The sequence below is a fragment of the Rhipicephalus microplus genome, chromosome 3, assembly GCF_043290135.1.
Source record: "Rhipicephalus microplus isolate Deutch F79 chromosome 3, USDA_Rmic, whole genome shotgun sequence".
Taxonomy (NCBI): domain Eukaryota; kingdom Metazoa; phylum Arthropoda; class Arachnida; order Ixodida; family Ixodidae; genus Rhipicephalus; species Rhipicephalus microplus.
In genome coordinates this window covers 149,246,679-149,261,416 of record NC_134702.1, presented here as the reverse complement: position 1 = coordinate 149,261,416, position 14,738 = coordinate 149,246,679, and the positions used below count along the sequence as shown (strand labels likewise).

The 14,738-nt window shown below is 42.8% G+C and overlaps 1 protein-coding gene across 1 annotated transcript; it reads right to left on the bottom strand.

Moving 5' to 3' along the window:
• Positions 1-1,811: 1,811 nt before the first annotated feature.
• LOC142803391 (glutathione S-transferase 1-like) lies at positions 1,812-12,387 on the bottom strand. Its single transcript, XM_075888513.1, has 5 exons — positions 12,216-12,387; positions 9,925-9,983; positions 8,269-8,410; positions 5,712-5,882; positions 1,812-2,140 (listed from the first exon to the last, which is right to left on the bottom strand). The coding sequence occupies exons 1-5, from the start codon at positions 12,354-12,356 to the stop codon at positions 2,003-2,005; spliced, it is 651 nt and encodes a 216-aa protein (XP_075744628.1). The 5' UTR covers positions 12,357-12,387; the 3' UTR covers positions 1,812-2,002.
• Positions 12,388-14,738: the final 2,351 nt, after the last annotated feature.

Genomic DNA, 14,738 nt, shown 5'->3' with positions numbered 1-14,738 from the left:
ACATTTCTTCGTACTAAAGTAAAATAGCATACGAAATAATCGACAGGGGGTAGAAATACCATGAAACCTGCAAGTACTGCTTTAGCTGTGCTACGTCTACGTATGACCACAGGAATTCATGACGCAGCAATCATTACCTCGAGTCGACCACTGTTTTTTTGGCAAATCATTATTGTGAAGCTGCCTCAAAACAAGTTTTTTTTCTGCTGTGGATCTTTAGACCTTTATTCGGGCATCGAACCACACTTGCGCATCAAGGAATTCCACATCCACAATATACATTCCTAGTAACATATTAAACTCGATAGCGTAACAGAGCTTGGTTCGCTGAAATTGTAAGTGTCCTATTCGCCGTAAGTTGGGAATAAAAAAATGAGCATTGTCTTTTAGCGAAAATGCAAGATAGCTGCAAATGAAAGACTAATTTTAAAGATCTTAAATTTGGTCTGAGAGTGATTGGAGCCCGAAACTCCTCCTTGGAAAAAGATGTTCTACCACACATATATTTCCGTACTTGAAGTTGTATGAGCGCACACACGCACGTAAGTTGGCACATGCATGAACTTTCACACAATCGCAAACACAAGCACGTGCACATACACACACACTCACAAAAAATACAAGCAAACACACACTCACACAAAAACACATGTGCAAACACACCCACAAAAGCACAGACACACACACACACTGACACACACACACAAACACACATGCGCATGGACACACGCACAAAGACGCACACACATACCCACATGCACGCGTACAGACATGGACACAAGCACACACACGCACACAAACAACATGCATACTCACAAACACACACACAGACGCACATACACAAATACACGTGCACATACGTGCGCGCAAACGTGTGCGCACGCACAAACACAGAAACACACACACAAATACACGCACACAAAACACATACACGTGCGCACACACACACACACACACACACACGCTCACTCACAAACACACACACCTGCGTGCACACAGACAATTGAGCACACTAGGTGCGAAAGGGAAGGGGCCACCGTGACAACTTTTGTTAGTAAAAGGAAAGGGGTATTCTGTGAAAAACAAGCGGAAGTAGTGGGTAGGGGGGAAGGGAAGACGTAGAGGGGTTGACTGAACATCGAAGCCGTTCGGTGACCAGAGAGTATAAGGTAGCAGTAATGCCAGTGCAAAGCTACGTGTCCGTTTTGATGACTTATTACGTTTGCTTAAAGTTTCAGGATTATCGTTTAACAGGCTTTACACATCTATGACTTCGTGGAATCGAGACACCCGTAACGAGTGTTGGGGTTTAACGTCCCAAAACAATGTCTTGACTATGAGTAACGCCATAGTTGACGGCTCCGGGAATTTCGACCATCTAGTGTTTTTCAACGTACGCCTAAAACGAAGCATATGGGCCTCGGAACTTTTTCGCCTCCATGAAAAGTCTGTCCTCTACGGCGGTAATGAGATGTCGCGACGAGCGGGAGATCAACGGAGCGCCGTAACCGCCAGATCACAATGGCGATTTTAACACACCCAATAGCAAACACTTAAATGAACGTTATCTCGACATACAACTGACCGGCAAAGTAATATTTATTTGTTCAAGGTGAACCTAGATTCTGGTTCAAAGGATTTGTATGGCTCAAGCTGCACGTCAGAAAATATCAGGTGCTCATGTGATTTTAAATAAAAGATATATATGTGCCCACTGTGCCAAATTCCGATCATACATGGCATAATGTGGCATAATTCTTTACATTCTTTTAAGAGAAACAGTATATCAATTTATTATTGTCTAGTGAGATACCCCAAGAACTCCTCTCTATAACGTAACCTTTAGCAAAATAAACCATTAAAAAAAGAGCCTTGGCACACCTTCAAAAAAATCAAGGCTGATTGAAGCGTTTAAGCCATGCTGGCGTGTATGTGAGCATTGTGTTCAGAAGAAGAAGTGCCTCGGTTTTCCCCGACCCAGGATAAGGTGCTTAGGGCAAATTCATTGCAGAGAAGCCCAGTGCTGCTTGACGAAGCCAATGGTAGGCCTGTAAATCTCCTCGAAGTAAGGGAGCTCCGATTTCATGCGTTCATAGTAGCTAGCCAGCTTCGGGAACTTGGCGTGGTCAATGCAGTCAATCTGCAAACAAGAAGAGCCAGCTCCTATTACGTTGAAACATACAAAGTAGTTTATTGGTCAATAACAGTGATTTGGCTTTTTTTTCTGTTTTACCGCTTCAAAAACCAAGACAAGAGAAGGCGTACGGAAAATCATGGCGATGATAAGACAAAACAGAACGGCACTACGAAAAAGTAAAAAAAGGTCAGCACTGACTGCCATCTCATGCAATATTACCAGTTCCTCAGAAAATTGTTACCGTACATTGTATTCTGGCGAGCAGAATATTTAGGTCTATATGCCGAAGTATAGTACATCGGAGACTAACGTGAATGCATGTGAAATATGCATAAGTAGATTTTTTCTCACGCTAATGAAGAGGCATTGTCATTACTGCATAAAATTTTATATTTAGAGCAAAAAGTAAATTTTTGCAGATACGCGCATCATATGCGAGCACCCAGAAAACTGTGGGGCTTGTAGCATTACTTGTCTTTTTCAACTCTTTGTTCTCACTTCTCTTCCCACTCTTTTATTGCGATAGCAAGTATATGAACACTCTCGGCTGGATTTTGCTGCCGGCGTCAGCGTCGACGTCGAATATTTTGTTTTCAGAATTACCAGCAAGATTGCACAGGAAGCGCGTGTCACCACATCGCCTGGCTGCGCGCGCTCTAATCTCCCAGGCGTACTTTTCTCTGCTTGAGGAGGGGAGCGATGCTCCCTCGCGCGCCCTTATCTCGCGGTAGAGAGAAGGGGAGAAGCGTACGTCTTTGCTGCTCTCGGCCTTTACCTGGAAGGATTCTGTCGTAGTTACCAGGCGCATTAAGCCACTGCGACCATTGTAGTCTCCGTTTGCGAAAAGCGCGCTTTTCAGACGCAGCAAATAAACATCTGAGGCAGTTATTTGCGTGCATCTGTACCTCTGAGAACGTTTTGTGCGTCATTTGTGCGTGAACAACGCAGGGCGCGTTTTATTCTGCTTTTCATTCTGCTCGGGACCATCCAGTTTGTTGCTATCACATTTATTTTTTCGCCCTTGCGACAAAGCTGTGACGCAAGACTGTGTCAAGCTTTACAATCTCCCATCCTCCCTTCTCTCCTTCTCACCCCTGATGGCCTGTGCAAACGAAACATGGCCGAGTAAAACAAGTGGTGACAAAAGCGTGTTCTAAGAGCTTATTGTTATTTAGATAGAAAACGCGAAAATATACAGGTTGTTTCTACAAATGTGCCCAATTCCTTAAAAAAAGAACAGGAAAATGTGATATTTACTCGCTGTCTTCACAGTTGATTTTTATGTAGCGCCAGGCATCTTAAGGCGCTCGAAGACATGATTTGAGATTGTAAATGAGAAAGTCATGTTATTTACCTTTAGGCAGAAATAAGCAGAAAATGCGTCCCAACAACGAAGCAAATTCCAAAACACAGTGCTTTTTCAGAATTCTTGAAAAATATGCAAGGGCACAAGAATTGAAAAAGTCAAGTGAACTAATTCTACGTTCCTTACTTCTGTTTGTGCTACGTAACAGATTTTTTTGATATATAGCTTCGGTCGCTGTTAGCTCGATCGCGAATTTACGAGAACATGCTCTTTTGAAATGGCGTTCATCAACCAGCGATGCTTCTCAATTTTTTTTACACAAAATTTTTTTGGGGCGAAACTTCTTAAGGCTTGGGTCTGAATATCCTCCAATGCATGTAGTAGTAGTAGTAGTAGTAGTAGTAGTAGTAGTAGTAGTAGTAGTAGTAGTAGTATAGTAGTAAGCAGCCACCGATGGCACATACCCACTCTAGATGGGTATGTGCCACATGGGATGTGAGATGGGATATGGCAGTACTTAGACTGTTCACTGGGTGGACGCGCGGATGAATGGACAGACAGACTAGCAGATAGACGGACGGATGGATGGACCTACGGACGGATGAACGCAGGAACAGATGGATGGACGGACGCACGGGCAGACGGACGGATGGATGCATGGATGGACGCACGGATGATCACGCGGACGGACAGAAGCATGGACGGGCTAATGGACGTTTCGCCCCACTCATCATCATTTACTTTGTGGATGTGTTGTGATTTTCCTTATTTGAAAATCAAATAAGATTTCGCACTGTTTGGTCATACCGGCATCATATACAAAATTAAAAAAAGAAATCGGAAATATGAAGTATACCCCGTTTATTTTTTTAATTTTCGTGGAATCGACCCCTCCACGAACGCAAGGCATCAGTTAGCTCTCGTCACTGTCTTCTGTGCCATTGTTTTTCGCGTGCAGCCTATCTTCTTTGGAAGTTTGAACTATACGTCAGTCCACAGAAAACTTAACTAACATCATTAAAACAGCGCAAATAAGACCTAAACAAGGAAGGTAACAAGACACACGTGCTTTACACTGGATCAAGCACTGTGTACAAAAGGCTGCTGCAACAGGAAAGAAAGTTGGGCTAGTTGGTAGGTATGCAGTGTTAGCGCTGTGTGTTCTTGCCTTCATTGTCTACCTCTATAATCACTGTATACCCAATAGCCCTATTTTACCACTAGGCCAGCTATCTCTCCAGATTACGTGTCACATATTCTAGGGAAGTATTGCAAACAAGCACAGAACCATGTATGTACATTTCTACTAATGAAAATATGCATAAATAAAAAGTGCTGAACGTCATTTCTTCCAATCGGTGTAAAATTTCAAAGTTCATATTTTCATTTAGAAATACTTGCTAATAAAGGGGCAATGGGGGCTAGTTGGTTTATTTTCACGCTTGTGATGCGCTGCAGGGTAAGGTATAAAAAAAAAACAGAAAGGACACAAAGTGATGCGTAAACTAGCGACTATTTTTTCCCCTGAACAGCCTTATGTGTAGGCAAAAAAAAGAAAAGGTGGGAGGAGCATGCAGTAAGAGAAAACAGAATACGGAAATAAAAAACACACCCGGGCATCAAACAATTTCTCTGAAACGTACCAAGAAATAGATATGCAGCGACATGTTTTGCACTCAGAAGCTAATTTACTTCTCAGAGAAAGCAATCAATGGTGCTATAACGTACCCTTCACTGATATGCATTTAAAAAGGTTCCGTAATTTCTCTGTCTGTCTTATCAAAAGATTGCAGCAAAAGCTTTTGCGTCGAGAAACATCACTGGCAGCTTATATTCTGCATATTCTGTCTCTTCTATCACTAAATTCATCTCACATATTTTCTTTTTCCCGTACTTAAAGCTGTTCACAATCAAAATAAAATAGTAGTTACTTGTTAGTTTGCGCATCACTGTGTGCCGTTTCTGGTTTTTTTTTCCTTACCTTGCAGCGCATCACAAGCACTCAGAAGCCGCGAGAAGCAACAAAGTATCGAGGGCTAGAGTGAAATTGCAAGTAATTATTCGCGCATGAACGCTACATCAATGTTAGAAAAATGTCATGGTGAAAATTATTTAACAAACAAGCTATCTTAGTAAGAACATTCCGCAGATTCGAAGCACCTAGCTAACGTGTAAAAAAGGACCTCAAAACTAGAACACCATCGCATTTATAAGCGCTCGTTGGTTCCTGTTTCATAATATTCAAAGGCATCCATTTTCTTATTTTACCTCGAGTGCGAGGGTTAGGTGCGACACGATGGCGAGGTCGGCGAGAGTGAGCTTGTCGCCGACGGCATACTTGCCATCCCCGATGAGATGCTGGATACCTTTGACAACGTTTTCTTCGTAGGCAATGACTTCTTCGGCAGTTGGCTTTGTCTTCAAGTAGAAACGAGGTCGCTGTGCAGAAAGTAAGCCGTGTAAACACTCCAACATTTCGTCATCGACATTTTTCAAGTTGTAACGTCATATGCCTGGTAACATGTACTGGTATATTATAGGTGTGTACAGGGTTCTTGAGCAGGAGAGGATGGTTTGTCGCAGCGCTTCCCAGACTATTAGGTCAATTTGTTCGGCTGACATGGCGCCTTCTCTGGTTAAGTGACTAGGACCATCAACGCCGTAAGCACGCATATGCGAACAAGTGCCGAATTTCCGTCGTAACTTCCAATGTGTGTTGTGAGTTTTGCTGACGCTATGCGCACTCTTTCTTCCAATAAAAGGAATCGGGTGTAATCGAAATTGACACTGAATATTTACGTAAAAACATGAAACTACAGACTAGTTGCTCTTCAATACTTAATATGCGAGAGCCCATCAGACAGTGAATACCGCAAAAGTAGCTTGGCCAAAGCAGTGTGTTTCAGCTCGCTCAGCTGGAGTGAAGCTACTTTTAATTATAGGCATGTTTTATTGCGATACAAGTTGTACGAAGACCTTCTGCAAATTTTTCACATCATCGTCATGCATGTTCCATAAAAAGTGTGAAATTAAGACATCACCCCTAGCGTAGCATGTTCCACGTGTGATCAAAAGGTTCCGAAAGCTGCACCCATGGGCATAGTTCCAGTAGAGATAAAACTCACAGTCCCTGCCCATGACGACTGAAATAGCATCAAAGGGTGCAAATGGGAGGTTGCGGCACTTGGGCAAAAAATACAAACTTTGATCCAGTGGACATCGGTAAACATATCTTGCACTTATACATGCACTGCTCACGGCATTCACTTCGTGCGGACGCGACAGCCCGACAATCGCTTCGCTCTTTGAAGCAGCCGTATTCTCTTACGTCAGCGTTTTGAAGTATACTATATCGGTTTTTGAAGCAGTTAGCCACTAGCCTTACTTCATATACGAGTCCTATTAGCTGTTTTGACATTCATTGCTTTTGCCCTTGTGACGAAACAGTAAAATTTTTCGGCGAGAGGATAAGCCAAAGCAATGTTTGCTACCAATAGAATATCAGCAATGAGCCCACTCTGACGGATTTACACATGAGTCAGACTTTGAGCGTATATAAAAGCGAGGCGCGAGCTTACTTCTGCCTTTGTAGTAGGCGAGGAATCTGCTTTCAAGCCGATGCATATTCTTCCTATTTTTCGCATATCATTCTGTAGTGTATGGACGTTCTGATAAGTAGATATGTGTATTCCCTTGCGTGGTGTCAGATGGCAGTGAGTACGTTTTCGTCGTCACCACCATGGCTTACATAGTAACGATATTGAAACTTAAGGGCCTATTGAAGATGACGTACAGGAAACTTTTGAGCTAGTGGTGTGGCTACGAGTTTCTCAAATAACAATAGTATATGTGGGCTCGGCAGCAAAGCTTTCGCCGATTATTGTTCTGAAGCTCCGCCAGAATACGCGAATCTCCCGCTTTCTTATATTCAAATATCTTCAAAAGTATTTTTACAAAAACAAACACCTGCTTGGCTGCAACAGCAATGCACAACTTCAACGGCTTGTCAAAAAAAATTATAGGGATCAATAAAGAAGGCCGATATTGCACCACGAGCCACCGTGCACTTTCACATTATAAGTGGTGTTGTACGATGTCATCGATGGAGCGTTTAGAATAATGTTGCATGATTACAGTACCAGGCTTAGCTACATGTATCGTTATGCTTAATTCACTATCCTTCAGCGACTCGTGATAGTTATGGACAAATTGTGCCGTCTCTTTCAAAACCACCTGTCATGCGTTTGGCTTTGCTTTTAGAGCATGCGCTCTTATTCTCACAAGACAGGGATAGGAAAATCACTCGTTATTGTGGTTATAAATTGATACACTCAGTCTATTTCGGTTAATATGCTCAGTAGAAGGGCTTCGTAATGTCTCGCTTGTTTCTCGAGCTTGATCCAGTTCTTTTATAGCAAGAATCAGAATGTACCGTTCCTGCGTGTTTACAGCCCGTATATTTTGACTCAAAGTTTTACAGAAGTGAGGCCACGAACTTGAACCTATTTCATTTAGCCCTTGGCTGATGACTCAGCGGTAGTTAATAGCAAGTACCTTTGAACGACGTGAGGTGCACCGTGTGGCATCGCAGTCATGGGTAAAGAAGACTTCGGTACACCGCCACATTTCAGAACGATGCGCTTCTTGTCGAAACGTGCTGAACGCTGACGGAACCTTGAGAACTCATTATATGGTTAACTGGTTGAACGAATGTTTCAACATTGTAGGTAATTGCCCAACCAATAGCACAAGCTATTTCCTCTGCATGTTGAAAAATTGTCTAGACCCTCGCTTCAATATGTCGACGAAAACGGAGGACACTTACGAAGAATACTGATGCCTGAGGATGGACAGTGCCCGAAAGTGCTGCCAGGGTCTGGTCTATGCGAGCCCTTGACTCGATGTCTTCAGGGTAGAGATCGGACTTTGGGGCAAACTTGCGCACCAGGTAGTAGGCAATTGCAATGCTGCGAAAGCAGAATTATGGTCCTTCCCATTCCCATGACTAAAAACAAGTCACTGCTACTTAGCGGTAGTGCATATTTTCTCTTGGGAAAATGTAAAGACGTTGTACATTTTCAGCTTCCTAAGCTGTCGTAGCCCCTTTACAAAGTAAGTAGGACTTACTTGGTAAAGGGCTCTCTTACTGCAGCCAGCTAGGAAATGGTTTTGTATGGTAACTTTACGACTGCGAGCAGCACTCGCGACTGAACATGTTCTGACACCGAATTCACAGTCACGGTTGCTTTTTGTTGATGAGCTAAGGTATTCTTTGTCAGCTCGTCAGAGCTAACTGTTGCCTTGTTCTAGTTCAGCGTACTACCCACCATGTCTAGCACGATCGATTACATCGCTTTGGAAATCAATACTTCTAGAAAGTGGCAAACATCCGGCTTTTATTGCAGAAGAAACAGCAAGATCGAGTGCCTTAAAGTTCGCAGAAATTGAGACGTGTTACTCCATGCTGAAAAATTGCTGATAGAGCTAAGAGTGTGATCGCATAAGACGGAGATCGATAATCTCGGCATGTGGTGCGAAAGTTGCCTGCGATTGACAAGCTTTTCAAATTTCCGTGAACGTGTAGTCTGAAATACCAGCGAAAATGACGTATTTGAAGTGCTCCATACTGAATTTATTATGAGTCTTGGGAGCATAAATTTTTTTGCTTGACGCCTTTCTTCTGCCACAATATTACCGGCAGAGCACCGTATAAATGTCGCAGGCAGTGCCTTCTATATTTTGGCTGTGATTATACCCATTCGTGAGCATGCCCGAACTCTTCTCGCAAAACATTCGCAAGCTTTCTAGAAAGAGTGGAGTTCATAAAAGCAAATGTCTGAGAGTTGGTGAGTTCGTAGCAACTGTTACAACAAAGCGAAAGTTTTTCGAGAGCTCAGTCGTTGCGTGGTTCTCACTCTGTAGCATCACTCTGTGAGCATTTGAGTCGTCAATCTAAATAGTACTGGTAAGCGTCAAAACCTAAAAGGCTTATAGATGTCGTGCCACTTCTTCCAGCTTTGCCATCTATTGTCGGAGAGGAGTAGTTTTTAACATTTTATCAAGCATAATCGTATTCTAAAAAAAGCTCGCATGCCTGTCTTCGGCGGTTTGAGCTGGAAAGACCACACCAAGAGTGCAGATATAGAAACTCATGTTCGTTGACAACAGATGCATACCATGATGATGAGAACTTGGCACGTGATAGTCAACATTAATACTAAATTTTTGCTGCTTTCGCTTTCTTACAGATAACAATTCTACCCACCCATGCCCGAGTTCCATATGATCTGCAGTATCACTGTCAGAATACAACAGTAGGTAAATTCTCACGCTTTGTCATGCTACACTGAAACATTCAAAGTGCTTAGTACTACATGCTCCATGGCATTACACGCAGTAGAGTTGAGTCAAATGCTCATCTTATTTGTGTTTAACCTCAATGCGTACAACCAGCTTTAAGCCGGACTACTTAAGAACTTACCTTTCGTAAACAACGAATCCTTCGTCATCAATGGCAGGAACCTTGTGGAAAGGGTTGACCTTTAAGAAAAAATAATGTTGCTCTTACACGCGGAACACAACTTCAAAACAAGGAGATACATATATCACAATAATGCAGTGGTTTCTTCGCGTCATGTGTTTTAAATTTACTATTCGTGAGCTATTTTTCCAATAAAGTGATCCCGAATGTCTGCAGCACTATGAACATCATAGATCACGATATTTCTATCCTATGACGATGACGACGATGTTGCATGTTTGAGGTGATTCTCATATTTCTATTCCGTACAGGCTAGCGAGAATAGGAAAATTTCTAAACATTTTGCTCAAAAGTATTTTGTTAAAACTAATTCACTGGCCACTCGAAACATATGCACGATAATTAAATTACGAAATGGGCTTTCGCCTCTTGTGAAGGATTGAGGCTGTATCTAAAATGAAAACGTCTCACCCCGAAATAGTTAAGCGAAACATCAGGCCAATTCGATTCCTGCTCGCACCACTAGCGGAGAACGTCAGCAAATGAGAATCAATAATAGGAATCAATAGGCGTGAATATTTTTATTTTTCGTAATTTGTAGTATTTGTTGTCTAATTCTTTATATTTTGTTCATTTTACTAAAATAAAAAGTCGAGTATTTCATGCCAGATATGGCACAAAATGCCTTGTTGCGAAATGAGAACCTAAACACAATTGAGGATATAAGCTCAATTCGTAAACGAATGAGTGCAGTAACAGGCTATAAGTAGCGTGCCAATGAAGCGACGTAAGCAAGCTACAGTATAAACAACTATAGATATGACAGATGTGCACACTATATTTAGACACACAGATACTGGGGAAATACGAAACGTAATTGAGAAAGGCAAAATTACTTTGGCAAGGAATGTAGACAAGGCAGCCGATAATCACTCCTCACGAAGGCAACCGCGCAAGTAGAAAGCAGACAGTGGCATGGGCAGATATGAATAGTAAGTGTGCGTGGAAAGAACGCGGCCGAAGCAAGAACAGGACCGGGTTAATGAGTGACGCATGCTCATCTTTTGATCTGCAGTGGACGTAGGCAGGCTGACGATTGTGATTAGGATTCAACATAGCAGTATATCAGCTACAAAAAAAAAACAACCGCTTGGGCAAGTCGAGTAATGATCTTAGTCGGCAACAATCAGAAAAAACTGCCATGCCTATACGCTGAACGCGCATCACTGTCCCAGCGAAAGCTAGAAAAGCCTCTGAAGGCCTTTCAGAGGCTTTTTAATACTGAGTGGGCGGCTGCTGCAAGCACGCTTGCAAGGTACCCACTACGCCATTATTCATTGTGTATAAGGCAGGCATTATTCACTACGCCACCCTTCGTCATCTTCAGAGAAGCGTGGTACCTGCTGCACACTTTTTGAAATTTATTGTGCTGTGGCTGACTGACGGTGAAAAATTACGCAAGAAGCTTTTGTGATCCCCACAATCCCCTACTGTATATAGGTGTCTGCCACTGTTAATCGCTAAACAAAAACAATAGATCTTGGAGCATTCGACAACCCAGTCGTTGCCCAATTTACCTAATTTTACACTTGGTTGTTCTTTTGCTGTTTTATAACACTTTATTACTGATAATAACGAGATTTCAATTACGACAATAAGCCTACCTAAAGAGTTCCAAGCACCGGCGTGGCTCTGCGGTACTATATTGGGCTGTCACGCAAGGGACCCGAGCTCGAATCCCATTATCTCTTTGGTGTTTTTGTTTACTGAGCTCTTTCTTATTTCATGCGATATCGGTTATGGACAAATGAAAATGCGGTGGTGTTGGCACCGGCGGTGGACAATAGGCCGCGCGCGTGATCTGTGTGAAAAAGAAAAAAAAACACTGTTAGTACTACTGAGAAACGTCACCTATAGTATAATTCTATGATTTAGGTCAAACTACAGGTGCCTTCCTGTCTTCATTAGGTTTAAAGATGGGAAAATATTACATTTGAAAAGACAAATCGTTTAGACATTCCGGAGTGCAGATATTCAGAGAGTGAATAAATATCTTTATTTCGTTATTCATTAAGTGTCGTCTTCCGGGTGGCCTACCCCTCTAGAAAACCGTAGGCTTTCGCCACTTCGACAGCCCTCCCTACCAGCCGACGCTTATCTTCAAGGGTGGAGCTGGCTAATGCTCGCTCCCAAAACTCAGGTGTGTCTTATGGGCTGGATGCACTAACAGATGAGTGTGTACAACTCCCTATTATATGGTAAAGCGTGCCCTGAAGTGCTTGCTAACTTACCTTGAGGTATTCCTCACTGAGGTGCTCCTTGTTTGCTAAGTTCAAATTCTTGAGATTGAGATCGACACCAATGTGTTTGCCAACGCAGCGCACGAAGCCGCAGGGCGGGCTGCCGGGCAAATTGTACAGAGTGATGGGCATATTGGCGACCACGGATCGTCTTCGATGGGTTGTTCTTTTGCGGTCTGTAAGTTGTTGCGCTTTATATCGGACAGCTGCACTCAAACACGGCGCTGCTGCGGGGGGTGTTACTGCAAGACCTTCAACGCGGCAACACGTAAGCAACTCTCTTTCTCGATTTTCCACAGAGAGCGAGAACCGCTTATCGACCGACAGAGGACTTCGGTTTTCAGACTGCAAAGAATAGCTAGAAAACAGCGGGCTTTCAGGCGAACGATAAGAAGACTGATACTATACCACGGATACGAAGTGTCAACACCTAGAGTAGGGCCAAAGCTATTTAGAGCGAGGCAAATCGCCGTAGTGTTAGCTATATGTATGTTCGTTTATCTATTTGGGTTTTGGAGCGGATATAGAAGGAGCCTGATATCCAAGCACTGACACACCGTAGTGAATGTCTTGAGTAGCTGCGAGACCAATAAATCTACGGCTGCTGTTTTCGTGTCTTGAGGGCTGCTCTGAAAAGCTTCGGGAGTCGGCGATGAGTCTTTCGTAGCAGGAATACAAGAGAAAATAGCATTTTCTTTAAATTTGTGCTCCTACAACACTTGAGAACAAGATACGTCATAATAGCTAGAGTGGCACTTCGCTTTTTGGAAAAATACATGTAATGTATGGTTTTTACTCCGAGATATGTGAGCGTATAAACCTAAATTATGCACCGATGAATCTGCGTTTCTCTGATCAGACAGTTTAAAAATGAGGTCTTGTTGCAGCACATTTTCACGCCACAGGAACATAGAGACAAATAAATCTTCACATACACGATAGTAATAACACCACTCAACACCCAAGCAGTCTTACCTCCGTATTATGAAACTCTCCTCCAGTCGAATTCCATCCTTCACTTGACTAAGTTGAGCACTGCGCCGCTGCTTGAGTGAAATTTACGGTGCGCTTCTCAAGAATCACTGCAGAATATTGCCGATATGCAGTGACTTGGTCTGCCAAGAGACGGCGCTCCCATCGACTTTTTTCAAGTCGAGGATAGCCCTTGAGTGAAGGAGCGTGTGTGAATGCAAGGGTCAAAGTCTTAGAACTTGAGATGGGAGACTCTTTGAATGACTATTTGACCGCAGTAAGGTTCGAAAGTTTTGAAAGTAGCGTCAAAAATGTTCTTGCAAATGCTTGTATACTTCGTTTTGAGTGTGTTCACTGCCCATTGTCCTAACAGCACCCTCAACCCTCACACACAAAGAGGTATGCACACACGTACTCGCCTCCTGCTGATATAAGTTGCTTAATGGTATCTTCAGCAAGCGGGTCTGATAAAGAAAGGCAGCGTAAGCTCCAATTTCTCCATACGTTTTGAAAGGCTAGCTTCGACCACACGGACAAAAGAAGTGAAGGCAACATAAAGCCCGAATAACATTTTTTTTTCTAATTTCGTTTGTTCATTCCTTTTCGTACGCATTGTCTTTCCGAATGAATACCTACCAGCTAGGTCAGCCCTCTGATATTTTAATCTCGAAGCCGTACATTATTTTGCGAAGCCTTTAGGTGTAAACATTGCACCAAAAAAGAACAAGATGACCAATAAAATGCAAGATTACAAAGTCTTTAGTACAGAGCGAAGCTTTGGGCAAAATATTTGTGTGTGTGTGTGTGTTCGGCTGACGGTTCCCATGCCTTCCCGTCTATCGTTCGGGTGTTTTTCTTCACGTGCATTTAAATATCACAAGCTAATATGCCTGACAGTCACCGTTTATCAAGCGTTACTTTTACGAGCGACACAGAAACCATGTATACAAGCGTTTCGCTCGTCAGGCACGAGGTTTTTGAAATTTCTGTATGTAAAACTAAAAACAAATCAAATATTAGCCGCGACTTGTGCACGCACTCATGGACAAGTCGCGGCCTCCCGCGACGATCTTTGTAACGACTGAGCGCGCCATGTTTAAATCAGTCAATGGCCGACGGATGGGCTTGCCACGAGTGATTTTTGAGCGTCTTCTGTCATTTTTTGAGATAAAAGAAATTTTTAGGTGACTTTATTAATTTATTGTGAATTACAGGTCACGTGCTGCGCTATAAAATTTGGCTTGTTTGTTATTGGGAGCCTCTACTACCGATGGGCAATGTTTTCTGACCTTGCTCAAAAGTGTTGCAGGGCCCCTATCATACCTCTCAGCACATTACGCAAGAACCCTTGCGAGAATCAGGCGAGGAGCCACGCCCTTAAATTCAATAAGAATAAACAGAAAGAACTCTCTTTGGTGTATATATTCCTTAACTTAGGGATATTAAACGAGGGAAGCATGTTGCATTGAAACTTAAATACATGTTGTACAGCAGTAGTTTGAGCTTTGTGAGAGTGGGGCTCTTGGAAAAACACAATTTCTT

Coding starts and splice junctions, on each gene's coding strand:
- LOC142803391 (XM_075888513.1), bottom strand. CDS start 12,356: ATGCCCATCACTCTGTACAATTTGCCCGGCAGCCCGCCCTGCGGCTTC. Junction 5,883..8,268: donor CTCAGGCATCAGTATTCTTC/GTAAGTGTCCTC, acceptor CTTTCTGCACAG/CGACCTCGTTTCTACTTGAA. Junction 2,141..5,711: donor ACCTAACCCTCGCACTCGAG/GTAAAATAAGAA, acceptor TCTTGTTTGCAG/ATTGACTGCATTGACCACGC.